A 19,027-nucleotide genomic window follows, 5' to 3' on the forward strand; every position below is an offset into this window, starting at 1 on the left:
GGAAGGGTGGGCACCCCTCTCCCGGGTCCCTGCTCTCACAGTGGGGGCCTCGGCCGCTGCTCTCAGCCCGGTCTCCAGGTTCTCAGAGCCACCCCAGGGGACCTGGGCCTGCTCAGCTGCCCACAGCTCTGCATGGGACAGCCTTGAGAGTCTGACCAGCTCAAGCCAAGCCCACAGGTGGCTGCTAAGGGAAAGCTGGATGCTGCACCCCGCAGTCCATGGAGGAGCTGGCTGGTGGGGTGGACTCCTAGGGACTTCCCTGTGACATAGAGACCAGCAGGGCTTCCCTGACCTGCTGCCACTGGGCTTTCTCTTTGTCCTCCCAGAGCAGCAGTTAGGGATGCCGCTTAGAGGATGAGCTCGCCTGACACAGGTAGAGCATCTGCCACAGGACCTGAGGAGCCGCTCCTCCAACTCCAGCCCCGGCACTCAGCCTGGGCTTCAAGGGGACAGGATGGGAAACAGAACGTCCGTCAGGATGCTGTTTGCTGCCCCGCCCCCCCCACGCACACACACACACACACACACACACACATCCACACACACACCACACACACCTCACCCCCCCACACACACACATACATCCACACACACACCCCACCCCACCACACATGCACACACACAAACCACCCCACCTCACACGCACACATGCACTCACACACACATACATCCCCACACACCCCACACACACACCCCACCACACCACACACACACAAACCCCACACACGCACACCCCAAACACACGCACACACACCCACACATGCACACACACCCACATCCGCACCCGTCCACCCACACATGCATGCACACAGACACAAAACACACACACCACACACAAGCACACACGCACACATGCACACACACGCATACATCCCCACACTCCCAACACACACAAACACACACACCCCACACACGAACACACACACCCCACACACGCACACATACACCACACACACACACACACACACATCCCCACAGACACCACACATGCACACACGCGTGCACACACACACACACGGACACACACACACCTGCAGCACACACACCACCCCATCCCACACACACAAATGCACACGCACACAGACACACCACACACATGCACACCACCCCACCCCCCACACACACCCCACACGCACACACACACCCACACCCACACACACACACCCCACACACATGCACACCCCACACACACACACCACACACGCACACACACCACACGCACACACACACCACCCCACACACATGCACACACAGACGTGTGTGCACGCGCACACACATACCACCACCCCCCACACACACACACACCTCCTTTGTGCCCTCAAAGGCCACAGGGATTCAGCCTCAGGGCCTCCCCCATGCCTTAAGCTCTACTGTTACTGAAGTGACAGTCTGTCTTCTCTATTTGGGACAAGTTTTAATAGTAGCTCAGTTCACGCCCTGCAGGTCAGTGTGAGGCCTTGGCCTTGGGGGCTGCCACAGGGATGGGTGAGCAGCCTCACTGGCCCTGCCTGCAGAGCTGCGTTGTGGTGGGGACACGCGGGCAAACCCCAGCCCAGTGCTGTCTTGGTCCCTCCCCTCCCAGCCCCTCCTACGAGGCCTAAGGAACCAGTGGCCCCTCAGCCAATGCCTTGCTCTTCCTGCCCTCACCCACACACAGAGGGGACATTTGCCAGATAGTACCTGGACTGGGGTACCACAGCGGTTTCCCCCCGGCCTGAGGGAGGCCAGCCCAAGTGATGCTGGAAGTGCAGTGGAGGGCAGGGGTGGTGCCGCAGATGGCGGACCCCTCTCTCCTCTGCACCGGCCGGTCGTCTCCAGGGACCTGGTTCCTCACGGCCTCCTCCCCTGCCCTCCAGAGTATGACATCGAGGCCGCCCAGGAGAAGGACCGCCAGGCCTTCAAACCCACCACCATCCTGCAGACCCAGAAGACCAACTGTGACGGCTACGCTGGGCTCTTTGAGAGAATGTGCAGGTACACAGGCGTCCCGCGCGGACCACCCTGACCCAGCCCCTCCCCCTGCCAAGCGCCCTGAGCCTTCACCTCGTGCCAGGCCTGAAGCCCGAGTTTGCAAACTCTGCTCTGAATCCAAGTGAGTCCTGAAAAGGTCAATTTCTCCCTTTTTAACACCAGCATAATTGACTTTGTACCATCTGTCGGGCTTCGGGATACATTAACATAATGGCAGATGAATGCACAGAGATAATTTGGTTATAAAAGGCCCTTTTTCCACCTTCTCCCATCTCTGTGCAGCTGAAGGTTAGAAGAATGGCAGATCTGGGAACGCGAGGACAGTGACTGAGGGCGCCAAGAGGACTGTGAAAGGCTGTCCTCGGGGCTGGCACAGGGGCCCCCTCGGGGGAAGCAAAAGCTCCCCCACCCGAAAAGATTTGTCAGTTGGAAAAGCTGAATAACTAGGAAGCAGCTCGTCTCTTGGAGCCTCTGGGCTCCGTTTCCATTGCTCCGGGAGGGAGCACCTGGCCAGGTTGCCCAGGTGGGTGAGAGCAGGCGAGTGGCTGCTCTCTTTGTGTTTGGAGACGTCACTGCAGGTTCTAGGTGACCTGGAGACACACTCAAGGCTGGGGGAGCCCCGCCGACCCGCACAGCTTCCTGTGCCTGCTCTCTGAGGTCTGCCGTGTTCCCCGGGAAACAGTCAGCCAGCCCTGGGGACCACTGAAAAGCCCATCCCCAAGGGTGTAGACAGACTGTGCCCACTGCCCCTGCAGCCCTCTGAGAGCCGGTCTTCTCAGGCACCCAGACATCAGCCAGCCAGGACCGCAGGGGGAAATTCATCAAACCAAGAGTAGCGACAGACACTTAAGAGTCCATGGGCAGGCAGTCGTGATGTGTCGATGCTGTACAGCGGCCACAGGATGTCCTGCTCCTGGGGGACACGCATCCCACTCCCAGCCTGACCCCCAGCTGTCCAGCCTCCCACGCCCAGCAAGCACAGACATGCTGCTTCACCCCTCCTGCTCACCGTCTGCTCTTAGAGGGGCTCACGGCGGGTCAGGGTGCAGAGGTTCAACCCATCTCCCAACCCCCGCATTCCCACCCCACCCCAGACCCAGGCACCCCACATGCCTTTGGGCCTCTCCAGAAACCGGGGTCCTCACTAGCCCCCTGTCCAGGCTCCCAGGCCCTGGGTTCCTGAACCAGACTAAAGGCTTACACTGGCCCATAACGTCCTCCCAACTGTAGCCTCACCTCCCTCCCGGCCTTGCCGCCTCCACCGCTCCCACTTCCAGCTCCTCAGGCTCTCTCTTTTTTTTTTTAATTAGTTTCTGCTTTATAACAAAGTGAATCAGTCATACATATACATCTGTTCCCACATCCCTTCCCTCATGCATCTCCCTCCCTCCCACCCTCCCCATCCCACCCCTCCAGGCGGTCACAAAGCACCGAGCTGATCTCCCTGTGCTCTGCGGCTGCTTCCCACTGTCTATCTACCTTACGTTTGGTAGTGTATATATGTCCATGCCTCTCTTTCGCTTTGTCACAGCTTATCCTTCCCCCTCCCCATATCCTCAAGTCCATTCTCAAGTAGGTCTGTGTCTTTATTCCCGTTTTACCCCTAGGTTCTTCATGACATTTTTTTTTTAATTCCATATATATGTGTTAGCATACGGTATTTGTCTTTCTCTTTCTGACTTACTTCACTCTGTATGACAGACTCTAGGTCTATCCACCTCATTACAAATGGCTCAGTTTCGTTTCTTTTTATGGCTGAGTAATATTCCATTGTATATATGTGCCACGTCTTCTTTATCCATTCATCCGATGATGGACACTTAGGTTGTTTCCAGCTCCAGCAATCCCACTACTAGGCATATACCCTGAGAAAACCATAATTCAAAAAGAGACATGTACCAAAATGTTCATTGCACCTCAGGCTCTTTCTGCTCTCCTCTCCCTAATGCTCTTCGGGTCCCGCTGCAGGATGGCCCCCCCTCCCCGTCCCGGGGTGCCGTCAGCACACCTGTACGCCAGCTCAGGTCTTGCTTAGCCTTTTTTTTTAACTAACTTTTGTAAATTAAAAATAAAACTTAACTGTAGATTTATAAAGTGAATAGAAACAAAAAGAAGAAGATTAAGTTACCCTGAATCCTACCACTTCGAGATGACACTTGACATTTTGTCATATTCCTTTCTGGACTTTGTTCTATCATGTAGGCTTTGCCTGTGCTCATTTCTTCTTATAGTTCTTATAGGTCTTCTATGTCTTCACATATCTCCCCCGACCCTTTCTGCTTTCCCTGTGAATACACATCTCAGAATCCGACACACAGTAGGCCCTCGATGACAGGAAACGACAGGATGTTCCTAGCAGACTTGTATGAAACGGACCTTCTTCTCTTTTTAGATAATGGAATAGCCCTCCCTCTGGGTTCAGCTCTGTTTGTGCCTAGCACCTTTCAGCATTTTCATCTCAATTTGCAAATTTGAAAACACTCAGGGTTTTAAGTCATAGAATATATCCTTCTTTATCCAGTAGAAGCCTTCTCAGCATGGTATGGAAGGAGTACCAGATTTATAGCAGAAAGACTTCCAGGCCTCAGTTAGTTTACCAGCCCTTGATTTCCAGTCCTTAATGTACCTCTTAAGAGTTTTGTTCCTTTTGGAAGGCACTAAGCCTCTGGGAGACTGGAGACTCAGTTTTCTTATCTGTACACTGGGGACTTTATTGCCTCCTGGCAGGACTGCAGCACTAAATGAGAACATGCAGTGTGGAGTTTGCTAACCTGACTTGGGGATTGTTGTTTTTAAATCCTCCCTGTCTTCCCACAGTATTGGAGTGTCTTTGCTCTGTAGAACTTTCCTACAGACCCACACAGACTCACACAGGCTCAGAACATTGACATTGGCCTTGAGTGGAACCGTCAGCCCTTTTGGCCTGGTCCAGATGCTTAACAACGGCCGTATTCTGGCCTGAAGCTGATCATTAAAACACATCCCAACGTTTTGCATCGTTTAAAGCTAGGTTCCAACCTGGCAGTTACCATGTGAAATACTCTCTGCATTGCCTGGGACATTTTACAATAGCTCACAGTTCGCTGAATTCCTTTAACTTTGGCTTTAAAGATCAGTAACCTGGTCCATGCATCTTTCCTAAGTGCCCTTCCCTTTAAAATAACTGCTGAAGGTTTGGTAAATTCATTACCGGACTCCTTAATAACTGAAGACGTGTAATCCACACTTGCTGATTTACCCCTGCTTAGTTGTCAAGGTGGCCTCTTAGCAAGAGTTGTATCCACACGGCTGGCATTACTTCTGCCAGTCCATTCCACCTCCCTGCAATGGCCTCATTAAAGACTGATTTAATAAAGTAATTTGGTGGGGAATTCAGATATTTTTGCAACGTCATTCATTTCTTCATTGTCTTTCCCAAGTAACCACTATACCTTTTTTGTTAGCACTGTTGCTTGTAACTGCTGGACCAGTTTCTTTCTGACTTTCTCTCATCCAGCATTCATGTCTCTCCTTTTGCCTCAGTTCCCTGGCAGCCTTCATGAATTTTGCTTCATTTCCTTGCGAGGGTCAAGCTTAATTCCCCAGAATTCTACCACTAAGTCAGCCTCCAGTGCAATTTCTCCCCGTTATCACCGCGCTAGCACCACCCGTTAGCAGCTTTTCCAGGGACTTCTGATAAGGCCAGGAGCTTATTACCAGTTTGAGACTTTGGTGCTGAGGAGACTCCCGTTGTCACCAATCAGATGTCCGTGCGTTTTCCATGCATCCTGCAGCTGTCACAGTGGCGTGCCGCTGTGTGGCATCATGCCCCAGACCCTCCCAGAACATCACTTGGTTCCAAAGGCCCAGAAGTCAGGATACATTAAATAACCTTAAATTATCCTCACCATATACGGCCTCTGAAAGGGGCATCTAAACTCTCCCATCCTTATAGATACACCAAAGGAGAATTCTCACGGAGATGAACTATGTCACTATAGCAAACCAGCCTTTAATTTCACTCTGTATACCACCCAGCAGTTTATAGATTAAAACAAATCTCGATGTACAAAAGGGCTGGTGCAATTACAGAGCCTATTGAACTGTGCATCAGGAAAAATGAGTCCTGGCGCTGCTTTGGCCCCTGGCCTACTGAGTGTCCCCAGGCAAGTCAGCCTCCCTCTCTGAACTTCCAACTCCTCACTTGTCAGAGAGGAGGCCGCTGAAGTCAACCTCAAAAGGCTCTAAACAGGGCTTTGGAGTGAAAATTATTACCGTGATTACAGTTACTGACCTTGCTGTAAGGGTGGTGGTATAAGAAAAGGGTAAGGGGACCGACTATATAGCAGAAATATGAAGACACCGTCAAATTTACAAGAAATCAACTACATAAATTGTGAAACATAAATCATGGTTATTCATGTCCTGCTGTAGTATAGAAATCACAATTTTTTTGCCAGTTTAGAATTTACCTTTTTTTGGATTTATATAATATACCTTTTTTAGTTTTTATTGAAAAACAATGATTTTCAATGTTGGATTAGTTTCAGGTGTACAGCAAAGTGATTCAGTTATACATACATATATATATATATATATTCTTTTACATTCTCTTCCATTACTGGTTATTTCAAGATATTGAGTAGAGTTCCCTGTGCTGTACAGTAGGACCTGTTTTGTTATCTGTTTTATGTATAGAAGTGTGTATATTTTAATCCCAAACTCCCAATTTATCCCTCCCCCACCTTTCCTTTGGTAACCATAAATTTGTTTTCTATGACCTTCTTGAGGACCATTTCAGGAACAGCAAGGCCCTAAAAATTCTAATTCACACATTTGCCCAGTTAAACAGGCCCTTGAGCTTAACGTTAACGAAACCATGTTTCCTAATTTTACTGTTAGAAATCACAATGTTTTCATCAAGATGGGAAAAAAGAGCATGCTTTACTGCATCTCCTATAGCCTTCCCACCCTCCCTTTTTTTTTTTTCTGTGTGGCTCAGACATCCTGGAAGAAGTGGTCAGAGGTGAGGAAGCCCACTATGGTCAGGGGCTGATATGTGCAGGGTACACCGCCCACCCCAGGCCGCTCAGCCACCCTGCTACCGAGGCCCGGATCGTCTCTGTTTAAAATGACAGTCACAGTCTGGATCCATCACCTCCTCAATAAAACCACTGGTGTTGGGATTTTCAAAACTGTCAAAAGTGAAAACCAAGATTCTGCAGCCTGAGGTTATTAGATACATCTCCTTGGCTGATGTTTGGGGCTCTAGGATGGCTGGTTGGGGTTCTTCGAGAGGCGGAAACGTTTCTCGTCCTCTGCGCTTATTCAGTGCTCTCCCCGAGCTTTCCAGCAAATTCCTGCTCCTTTGGGTTCCCTGAAAGGGCCATGCTTATCACTAGCATTTTCGTGACGGTTCACATATCTGCCCCCTTCCGACTATGAGCACATCTAGGGTGGCCAGTGAGCTTTATGTTTAGAATATTACAATTTATTATGTTATAGTATTTATTACATTTTGAAATGATATGATATGTGATATTATCCCCTGGTACCTGCGCCTGGTACAGTGCTTTGCACAGAGTCTATACAGTTGGTGATCTTTTGATGACCTGAGATGGTGGTGGGTCATCTGTCTAGCAACCAGCAGCTAGAATTACTAGGTCCACCTCCTTGCATGGGAGTTATGGATTATTAACAATAATGCTTTACATTATGACTTCCCTGTCCAATTCATCTAGCACATTGCTGCCAGGTAATAAAATATTCTCATATCATAGTCAAGCATGGCAGGAGCTCACAGCTGAGGGGGTTTTTCATCTTTACTCTGCCCTAGGCATTCCCCACGGCCCTCCCAGCTTCTCCTCAGCCTGTCAGAAGAGAATCAACCCCTAGAGATCATTTAATGCCAACCTTCCCTGTTGCCCACAGTAAGCATGGCAAGGTCACACTGGGGTGAGCCCCGCCCTCCCGGCTCAGCCCAGTCACCGCCGCCTCCAGCCCCGAGCCCTCTGGGAGGACAGCTGGCCACTCGCTTCTCCCCACTCCGGCCCTTTCCAGGCTTGGGACGGGGTGTTCACTCTTATTCCCCTACTTGGTGCTCAACTCTGACCTCCACTTCACACCCGTGGTGGGAGGATACCTCTGCCCGGGGACACGGCTTCTCCCAGGAGGACCGTCCGGCAGAGCTCGAGCCAGCCATCTGCCCACATCAGCACCAGCCCCATCTTTCTCACAGCACGTGGAGGCCGCCTGGGCGCTCAGCACCTCTCCTTCCCGCCTTGACTTCGCCCAGAGCGGAGCAGACACCCTCCCCTCCCGCAAAGCAGCCCCTCGTGTAAACACTGCTGTCCCAGGACCCCACACTCCTCCACATCATCCTAGAAATTCATATGCACCGACGTTCTGGGCAAGAAAGGACAATAACTCACTAAAAGTGTCATTTTCAAGTAGTATTTACGGATTCTTTTCCAATTCGAAAAGTAACGCATAATCATTATTGAAAATCTTAAAAATAAAGAGAAGCTTAAAGAAGACAAGTAACATCACCCCTGACCCCACCACTGAGACCAGACGACTTGTGTGCCGTCCCTCTCTGCCCTCCCCCATCTCTTGTTTTCCATGCACGTGCGCACGCACGCGTGCACACACACACACACACACACACGACTTGTGCTGATGGTGGGGTTTTATAGGCTCCTGTCAGTTAGCAGCGTGTCAGGAGCATCTCCTACCTCGTTAAACGTTTTTCACAACATTCCTTCTCCTCGTCCACTCTCTGAGTCTGTGGAAGGTGCCCCCATACCTCGCACATACCTCAGTCCCAGCCTCTGGCCTGGCACGCGACCCTCGCCCCGCCCCTCTGCCGGCTGTTTCCTTTAAGACTCTAAACTCACTCAGGTCACACAGGCTGAGAACAAACCCCCTGGGCCTCATCCCATTGCAGCTAAATGAGGAGGGGGCTCTCCAGGCATGCCTGCTGCACTTCCCTCCCCTGGGGTCCTGGGCCCACCCCTCCCAGGCCTCGGGCCTCTGGGCGGCCCTTCTGATTCAGGGAGTCCGTGTAGGCTTTTACCAGCAGAATCCTGACATCCATCGGAATCTGGTTTCTCTCATTCTCTGCTCCCGCCCCCCAAGTGCTCCCGAAATCCTCCCCACGGGCCCAGCTGGTCTGTTCCCATGGGATTTCTTAGGCAGCCTGGGAGGCCTGGACGTCCTTTTGGCAGGCAGAAAGGTGGGGGGCTGCAAAACTTCCCAGCCCATAAGGAGCCTCAGCAGAGCAGGCTTGCCCCCGGCAGGAGAGGGGAGCTCAGGCCACGTGGGCACGTGCGCGGCCCCCATGGCAAGGTGGAATCTGGTAATTTGCAGGCTCCATATTTTGCCTCACTAGGTCTCTCAACAAATGATATGTAAATAGAGATAAGTCGTACTTAATCCAATATTCTACTAATTGTTAATTAAATGGTCGTTTTTATACGGAAAATTTCCCCATTCCTATCCTGTGTGCATGGCCATTTCACCCCATTAGCCTGAGGCTCCGTGGCCTCTTGTTCAGAGCAACTGAGGCTGTAGACCTGCTCCCGGAGGGACGCCCGAGGCCGCTTCCCTGACTCAGGCCGGGTCGACACCCACCCGGAGCACAGCCCCGGTTCGTGCAAGGGGAGGGCAGAGTCAGCGGGAAGCTCGTGCTGCGCCCCATTCGATGGGCCATCACGAACATCTTGGATATCACGGGTTTGGGCGTTGATTACACCAACCTTCCACAGTGAAAGCAAAGTGTCCTGAAGAAGGAGCACCTTGTTCTAAGTCACACAGAGGCCAGATTAGAGCTTGCCATTTGGTCCCCAGAGGTGACCAGCGCCCATTGCCCCACCGTGCAGGTCAGCTTGGTTGTGAGCAGTGGGGGAACACACTGCCAAGGGGGTCTTGATAAAAGCTCGGGCTGACCACTCAGCATTTCCACTCCCAAAGTAACAGCTACAGGGGACTCTGAAACCGTGGCCAGGGCGATCAGTCGGCAAATGGCCTTAATGCACCTTGGTGGCCCTGGCAGTGGGCCCGTCCTCCCCCGGTCAAGATAGGGACCCCGGCTGGCCTGCCCCAGGGGTCGCCGCACAGGTGTCTGCGGGCAGGACGTGGCGGTGGAGGTGGGCTCAGTTTCTCCCACACCCTCACGTGCAGCGCCCTGCCTGACGCCCCACCCGTGGCACCTCCACCCAGCTCCCCAGCCACGTGTGTCGAGTCGAGAGCATTGGCATGCCCCTGGTTTCCGTGTCCGCCAGGCGCCCCTCACTGTTCCGCTACTGTCCTCCTGCGGCTGCCGGCGGAGCCCTCAGGCAGGCTCTGGGGAGAGACATTCCCAAGCGCTCTGTAGAGGCTGAAGGGGGAGCAGACAGCGGGGACCGCAGCCAGGCTGCGCCGGAGGGACCAGCCAGCCCTGTGTGCCCCTGTCCCCCGGCTCTGCAGACAAAAGGCTGTGTGTGTGTGACTGGGCGAGAGGCAGGGAAGAGGAGAGGCCCGGAGGGACTTGTGGACAGCAAATGCGCCTAAGGCTTGGGGCCACAGACAGACAGACTTGTGGTGCTGGACGCAGCCCCAGCAGGAGCCGCCTCTCAGAGCCCTGTCCCGCCCCAGGATCGCAGGCGTGCAGTGCATGACCGTGCCTGGCTACTCCAAGGGCTTTGGCTACCAGCCGGGGCAGAGCTTCTCCGGGGAGTTTGACCACGCCTGGAACGCCGTGTTCCTGGAGGGGAGATGGCACCTGGTGGACAGCACCTGGGGCAGCGGCCTGGTGGATTCCACCACCTCCAAATTCACCTTCCTGTAAGTGCCTCAGTTCTGCGGGGTGTCTGGTGGGTGGAGATGGAGGAGGCGGCAGGTGGAGAAGGCCGGATGGAAGGGGAAGGAGAGCTGGGGGGCCTCCGTGTGCTGCTGGCCACTCCCACCCTTCCTCTGGTGGAGGGAGTGAGCTCCGGGCCAATGATAAGGGCCCAGGCCTTCCTGTCACCTCACGCTCCACTGTCTAAATCCCCCCTCTGGCTCCCCAGCGCTCCCTCCACCCAAGTGCTAAAAGCACTGTGTTTGCCACAGGCCAAGTGCAAGGAAAGGCCGGGCTGAGAAGCTTCTCTAAGTGTCTGTAGGTTCCCCTCAGGGCTTGGCCACTGACTGTGTTACAGTTGCCAGAATTCTCTCCTACTGCTTCTCGCAGGCACCGGGGTTCCTCCTCCTGCTCTCTGGGCTGAATGCAGCTGAATCCCACCTCTGAGAAAAGGGGTCTGGTTTGCGGGAAGGGGTGCTGGGGTGTGCAGGTTCCCTGTGGCCACAGCGGGGCAGGGTGGCCTGGGTACTGGGTACTGGAGCGCATCTGTCTTCTGAGGCTCCGGCCTTAAGCTAAGGCCATAACACTCATGCTGGATCTTGATGTCCATCAGCAGCTCAGATGCCTTTTCATCCAGAAAAATGAGAGCACGGCCCCATTCGTGCAGTTAAAATCCTGACGGTCCGCACGCGGGGGCCGATACAAGTGCATGCACGGAGCCCGTACATGCAGGACACGTTCAGTTACACCCCTGCTTTGCTGCATCAGCTCTGGGCGCTGCTCACCTTGGGTCGAGTGAAGGCTCGCCCATGTCAGATGAGTCCCCCGTTCTTCTCCTGATCTGTATCACTGACCTCCAGAGAGCCGTGTCTAGGCAGCCCCAGGGACCACATCAGGGCCTCTCACCTGCACAGCTACTCACATCAGGTCACCATGTGGACGGAGCTGGTGCACCAGGCTTTCCCTCCCTGCCCTCCCTCCACTCCACTGGCACCTGGTCTGTGGGTCATGGCTTTGCTCCCTTCAAATCTCTTTGGCTTTGAGAGCAGGGGCAGCCCTTTCCCCGCCTGGTCACAGCCCCTCCTGGGCAGTGGCCTTGTCTTAAAAGGGGCCTCAGGGCTTCCCTGGTGGCTCAGTGGTTGAGAGTCCACCTGTCGATGCGGGGGACACGGGTTCGTGCCCCGGTCCGGGAAGATCCCACGTGCCGCGGGGCGGCTGGGCCCGTGAGCCATGGCCACTGAGCCTGCGCGTCCAGAGCCTGTGCTCCGCAGCGGGAGAGGCCACAACAGTGAGAGGCCCGCGTACCGCAAAAAAAAAAAAAAGGGGGGGGGGAGCCTCAGATCCTGTCTCACCTCCTATTTATGGAAGTAGCCACTGAGGGGGCGTCTGCAGCACCCACGTTAGGGCTGGAAGTGGTGCCTCTTCCCCCTGGCTGGTGGCCGGGACCCCCCTAAGATACGTCAGCCCAAAGAAGGCCCCAAAGACCCCCTGTGGGCCCCCCACCCCTCGCACACCCGGGGCTCCTCCCCTCACATGACTCCTGCCCTCCTTTCCCCCTCCAGCTACAATGAATTCTACTTCCTCACCCACCCGGCACTGTTCATCGAGGACCATTTCCCAGACAACAAGAACTGGCAGCTGCTCAGGCCTCCTCAGTCTCTGCGGCAGTTTGAGAATAACATGTATCACAAGAGTGAGTTCTACAACAAGGGGATGCTGAGCGCCCACCCGCAGACCTCCATCATCAAAACAGGTAACCCGGGCCCGCGGGGCTGCCCTGCCAGGGCCCAGCTCGCTGGACGCTGTATATGGGGGCTGTGCAGGGGCGACAGAGGCAGCCCAGGCCGTCAGGCCATCAGGGCACCTTTGCGGGGACAGAAGCCCCTCCCACCAGCATAAACCAAGACAGGGATGCGTAGGGGGTCCGAGGTTTCCCTGGCCTGAGGGCCGCGTTCTCGGCCCGGGGTCGGGGCACCAGGGCTGGCGGGCCCGAGCTGGGGTAGTCTCTCTCAGCTCACACAGCAGGGAAAGGACTGCCTCAGAGCTGGCTACACCCGCCTCCCAGCTCAGGTGCCCGACAGATGCTCCTAAACTCCTGGCAGAGAGTGTGTGTTGACCCGGCTGAGCCAGGGTCTGCGTGTCAGTGGCCTAAGCAGCTAGTGGGCGAGCGGCGGGTGTGTCCCAGGACAGCGCGCTGCGGGCTGTAGTAGGGAGGTAGCCACCGAGCTGGGCGCTGGGAGCTGGAGGAGAGCAGGCATCCCGGGACATGGGAGCACGTGCTCCAGGAAGGACACGGCAAGGCCCCCAGGTCTGAGCTCAAGCACCCCAGACGACGGCCGGGCTCCAGGGGTGCTGCCTGGACTCTCAGAGCTCCCCTCGCCGCCTGGACGCCGGCTGGTTCTGCCCGCTGCCCTGTTTCCTTCCCTCCTGAAGGCAGGACCAGCCTCTTCAGCCAGGCGTGCAGGACCCCCGGCCGAGCTGTCCCCAAGGCTGGCCTGGACTGACCTTTGTTCCCCACCTCCCCACAGGGGCCACGGGCAGCCAGCTGGGTATGTTTGGGAACTGCAAGGCCTATGGGGGGCTGGGCCCAGGGATGCCAGAGCCACAGTCAGGGCTCAGCCCAGCAGGATCAGTGCACCCCCCACACTTCCTCCAAGGACTGCCTACGGGCCCCATCTCTGCCCCTGGGGGCCTGTGTGCTCCCAGGAGAGAAGGCCTGAGCTCACCTGGTGTGAGCACAGCGGGGTCTGTGGGAGGGTCTTTGGGGGACCCCCACCCCACACTCAGGGCTATGGGGGCACCCACATTAGTCCCAGCTGACTTGTCCCTTCCACCTCACAACAGTCTCCTTAACTAGGCTGCTGAGCTCGGGAATACTTTTTCTAACACTACAAATACCTGGCAGCTCCCGCTGCTAAGATAACGGTGTGAAGCTGCCGTCTCAGGAGTGCGGCTCCTCCACTACGTCAGATGGGGGCCTGCTCCAGCTGTCACGGGCCACGGGGCCACAGGGAGGAATAGGCCAGGTCACACCAGCGTCAAAACAGTGCCCCCAAGGGGTCTGCCTTTTCAAGAGACAGAGAAAATGTAAACACTGGGTTTCTTAATATATAGTAAACCTAAAATGTGATTGCATATTCATGAAGCATATTTATAGAATATTTCTTTGCTGGAGCTAGTTTTCTTAAGATTGGGGATGGGAGGAAAGCTGAGAGGAAAACTGAGGTGGGCAAAATGCAGGGAGGAGAGGGTGAGAGGGGGCAAAGGAGGGGTGAGAGGAAGAGCAGGTCACAGGCTCCAACTTGGTCCCCAGGGGTCTCCAATCCTTTATTTCAAGTCTTCCCAGCCAGTCAACTCACCTTTGCCAAGAACGCCCTGGGCCAGGCGCCCCGGCCAGGCCTGGGACATGGCAGGAAAGGAGGCAGGCGGACGCTTCCCTGTGGCGTCCCCAGGGAGGACAGACAGAGGTTACACACATAACCAATTCATTACTACGGTGCTGAGTTCCCTGGAGGAGATGCAGAGCCAGGAGAGAGGCTTCCAGGCAGCTCAGCCTCGCCCCAGGGCAGCGGGAAAGCTTTCTTTGCCGTCAGAACGTTACCCTGAGGTCTTATCCAGGTCTGGGGGACAACGGTATGGGGAAGAGCATGTGTGAGGGCCCTGGGACGTGAACGGGTGTCCCCCGGGAGGATGTGAGGGAATACCGTGTGGGCCCGAAGACGGTCCTGACTCAGGCAAGGCAGGAGGGGACGGGCCTCTCCACTGGCCTCCGGTTTGATGGTGAAGTAAGCCCCGGAGTGACCGGGGGGATATTTTCAGGAGCCCTCGGGCTGCCATGTGGAGATGCTGGGAGCGCTCCATGCATCAAAGGTGAATTGCACGGGGACCACACAACCGACTGTGGTGCAAGATGGAGCAGGACAGGGTCCATGAGCAGCTGAAGGCTGAGACAGCTTCTGCCCTCTGAGCTGGCTTAGATTAGGAAGTGAGGGGAGAGGAGGGATTCAACCGAGAGAGGTTGATAACGAGTTTGCTGTTCTTGGTCACTTTCCTTTGGAGGTCACCAGGTCCCACGGTGGCTGGTGGCAGTGGAGAAAGAGTGTAGACAAAGAAAATAGCACCTAAGCACAAAGAATACCACAATTAGTGTACGGAAAAGGGAAGGGATCAGGTGGTGGTCAGAGGGTGGAGAGAGGGCCAGGCTGGAGAGGGTGGTGGATGCAAGGCGAGGAGAGGACTTCCAGGAGGGCATGGCCAGCGGCGCAGACCCTCCAAGCACACTTGAACACTTGGAGAATGGGAACGGAGGCCAGATTTCAGAGAGCTGACTGGGTGGAGGGGAACTGCAGTGGGGAAGTGTTTGGGAGAGTAAGGTAGGTGAGTTGGCAGTACCTGGGAAGGCAGGGAAAGTCTTCCAGATGGACGAGCCATGAAGAAGGAAGTGGGGAGGCTGATGGAGCCCCCATCCCAGTCCTGCTGCCTGTGTGGGGATTCTCACTCACTCCCAAGATGAGAGGTACCACTGAATGCAGTAGCTGAGCAGCCTGGAGTCGGAGACCTCGTGGCTGATTAGACAGGAAGTCTCAGGGACACTTGTCCTAGAGCCTGGGCATGACTTTCTGCCTACCCAGCAAGAGCACTGGACCCCGACTGGGGACAGGCTACTAGGGAACATGGATCAGACGCTAGTCTGTCTCCTTCCTTTGCGCTCATCCACGCACGGGACTGGGGAGGTGGCTGGGCGGAGCAGGTGATCAGCTTCTGAGAGAAGGTGAGGCTCTCAGAGAAGCCCTCTCCCTCCCTGTGGCCCTGCGAAGCAGGGAGGGCCAGGTAGGGGAGTGCTGGTGGGCTGCAATAACCGGAGAACTCAGCCCCTCTCCCCGACAGCAATGACCGGGACAGAGGAAGACAGCGCTGGAGGGCAAGGAGCGGGGAAGGTGGGTGCAGAAGACCCTCCCTTGCACTCACTGACCCCATTAGAGATGTGCAGCCTGGGGTGGCGGGGTGGGGGGGGCACAGGGAGAGTGGGGGACACGCAAGGAAGCAGCCCTGCCCCTTGAGCACAGCCTCCAGGAGGGAAGCCATTCCAACCCGTTTTTAAGGTGATGTGTTGACCTGACAGCTGTGATAAGGGAAGGCCCAGATGCTGGAGGGAGCGGGGTGAAAGCAAGACCTGAGACATGGAGGCTCTCCAGCCAGGGTCTTGGGCCCGCCTTGTCCCTTAGCCCTCTCCCCTGCCCTAGAATCAGGTTAAGGCTTCATGCAACACTCATCTGATACGAATCAAATGGGCAAGGCGAGCACATACAGCTGGGGGCAGATTTTTTTCTTGAGACCCCCTCCCACCCAGCTTGCAGCTCTCGAAGAGAACCACCTAGAGCGGGTAGGGGAGCCCCTTCCAGAGGTGTGCTGCTTCCGGCTTATATCGTGTTCAGTCAGGTCACAGTGGTGACTTAAAACTATCGCGGTGAAGGTGTTTACACCATGGAACTGGGCAGACGCTATGTGTCAGCGCTTTCCCCCCAGAGACCCCGTTGTTAAACATTTACCAGCACATCAGCACAGGCCGGACCCCTCTCACTTGACCCCGGCTCTCTCTGCACAGTGAACGGGAAGGTCACAGTCACCATCGAGAGCTGCGCCCCGACGCTGTTCATGTTCATGCTCAACGGCAAGCAGGAGCACGGGCTGCTGAGCTTCAGGAAGAACGGGATGAAGCTGGATGTGTACCCTCCGACCGTGGGCACCCACAAGCTGCAGATCTTCGCCAAGGGCAACTCGGAAATCTACAGCTCAGTGCTGGAGTACACACTCAAGTGCCACTACGCAGACATCGACGTCCGGCTGCCCGCGGAGCTGCACCAGCCCGTGGGGCCCAGCTGGTTCTCAGAGCAGATGGGCATCACGAAGCCGTCCCACCCCGAGCCCGTCATCTACACCAGCGACGGGCGCTGCTCCGTCAGCTTCGGCGTGGAGGAGGGCATCAGCGTCCTGGCATCGCTGCACGGGGACGATGGCCCCGTCACCGAGGAGACACAGCGGCGCTACATCTTCCAGCTGCAGCGGGAGAAGCGGACGGAGCTGAAAGTCCAGGTGCCGCACGCCGGCAAGTTCGCGCTCAAGATCTTCGTCAAGAAGAGGCAGGAGCCGGGCAACTACGTCTTCGTCTTCAATTACCTCCTGTGCTGCACCAACAGCAAGGTGAACTGGCCCGTGTTCCCCGAGAGCTTCGGCAACTGGGGGCAAGACAACGAGCTACTGGAGCCCCTGTCGGGCGTGCTGCCCGCCAACCACAGCGTCCCGTTCAAGCTGAAGCTGCACGGCATCGCCAAAGCCCTGGTAAAGGGGCAGGACACATGGCCCCTGACCCTGAACCGCGAGGGCTACTGGGAGGGCCACTGCAGCACAGCCGGCTGCCAGGAGGTGTACGTCATGGTGCTGGAGAATGCCAACCACAACTTCTACTCCTACATCCTGAAATACGAGGTGGACGCCCAGTGAGGGCCGGGGCCCCGCCACCCCTGCCCTGGGCAGCGCAGAGAGCCCCAGACACCCCTGAGTCTGCATGGAATCCCTTCTAGGCCTCCGCCTCAGTCTCCCTGCTCTGCCGCGGGAGCTGTGATGTTTGTGTTCTGGTGGCCGAGGGGATGGAGGCGGAGGCCCTTTAGAAGACAAAGGTGCTACGTGAATCTGAGGTATTGTGAACTGTACAGTACCACGGCCCAGACGCCCCCTTCTCCTGCTGATGCTGTCCTTGTTGTTATCTGGCTGGTGTGGGAAAGCAGGGATGCTGCCCGGGCCGAAAGCTTTTCCCTTGATGGGGAGAGAGAAGAGGGCATGCTCTACGAGGCTGAGTCATCCTGAATCCTAGAGCCACTTTCAAGGAGCATCACAGTGTTTCTCACCAACTCCTGGACCCCAGGGGAGGCTGGACTGTCATCTTTTTCCCAGACCTGACTGCCTTCCGCATTCCCGATGCCACTTCTTGTTCTTCCAGGGTCCGAGAAGGAAGGTGTGGAGAGGAAACTAACTGCCCCCCAGCTGACTGGGGGCTGAGGGCCTCCACAATCCCTGTGTGTGCTGGGAATGTGGCAACAGAAAACTTATGGGAGACTCCAAGGCCAAGAGCAGCCAGTGTCCGCTCTTGGTGTCCTGGGTAGGGGCCAGGAGGTGCAGGGAAACATGGCAGGCCTGCCACCTGAGTCTAAGGATGTAAGACCTCCGACTCTGCTCTCAGAGGGGGCAATTCAGTCCACTCTGTCTAAGAGCAATTCACTCGGCCCCTCCAGGCCCTCTCAGGCCCCAGCCTGCACCCTTCACAGGAAGCCCCAGGAGGCTGCTGGGCCCTTGGGGAGCCCTGACGATAACCCTAAATAAAGACTTTGGGTGAAGTAATGAGAATGCCGCAGTGCCAAGGGGCCCCCACGATAACAGGGCCCTGCCAGCCCCAAGATCCCTACCACCAAAGCCACACCTGGGGGGACCTCGACCTGTCTTGGGAGCAGTTTCTGTGCTGATCGCTATCCTATGCTCCTTCCTCCCTTTCTCAGACAAGAGAGACCCCCAGGGCCCGCCTTCCGTAGGGACAGTCCAGAGCCCCTTACTTGCTCAGGCCTGAGAAGCATCGCTGCCCAGCCGGCCCGTAGCAGCACCTCGGGCCAACGTTGCCATGGCAACAGCAGAAAGGCTGGCTCCAGCAAGGGCAGCAGGAAGGGAGGGATGGAGAGGCCCCAAGAGGCCCTGCGTGGCCACTGCAGCACCATCCCAGCACACGGAGACACTGGAGGGGGTTCCGCCTGCCCTCCTGGCTTCTCCAGCTCAGCAGCCCCTACCGAGAGCCAGCACCGCCCAGCACTCTCCTCCCCACACTGTCGCTCCAAACGCCCGGGCTCAGCTACAGCCAGGGCCCTCGGGGGTCCTCACAGACTCCTGTGCCTTCATCCTCACATTTGTATATTCAACAAATGTTCGTGGAGCACTTAATAAGCACCAAGCATGGTGTCAGTTGACCTTTCATGCTGGGGCTACAGAGGGAACCAAGGGGCCCTGCCCTCGCCATTCCAGAGCTCAGGGTGGGCGGCAGCAGCCCCTCTGTCCCAGGCCTGTTTCACGTTCCAGGCTCCTAACGCTTCAGTCCACCCTCCCCCTAGGATCTCTCCCCTGACAACCCCCACTGTCACCCAGTATGGGCCCGGTCCAGAGAGATGTTACTACGGGGTGCCCATCCTCCACCAGGCGGGGGGCCCTGGAACTCAAGGG

General features: G+C 56.1%; 1 protein-coding gene across 3 annotated transcripts in view; it reads left to right on the forward strand.

Moving 5' to 3' along the window:
• The window catches only part of KY (kyphoscoliosis peptidase), a 44,870-nt gene extending 27,601 nt beyond the window's left edge, over window positions 1-17,269 (forward strand). For all 3 annotated transcript variants that reach the window (XM_060100250.1, XM_060100251.1, XM_060100252.1), the window contains 4 exons: window positions 1,857-1,974; window positions 10,585-10,773; window positions 12,331-12,521; window positions 16,374-17,269. In XM_060100250.1, coding sequence (XP_059956233.1) covers window positions 1,857-1,974; window positions 10,585-10,773; window positions 12,331-12,521; window positions 16,374-17,269 — 1,394 coding nt within the window. The remainder of the gene's footprint in view (window positions 1-1,856; window positions 1,975-10,584; window positions 10,774-12,330; window positions 12,522-16,373) is intronic.
• The last annotated feature ends 1,758 nt before the right edge of the window (window positions 17,270-19,027 follow it).

This window comes from Mesoplodon densirostris, chromosome 5 (genome assembly GCF_025265405.1).
Source record: "Mesoplodon densirostris isolate mMesDen1 chromosome 5, mMesDen1 primary haplotype, whole genome shotgun sequence".
Taxonomy (NCBI): Eukaryota; Metazoa; Chordata; class Mammalia; order Artiodactyla; family Ziphiidae; genus Mesoplodon; species Mesoplodon densirostris.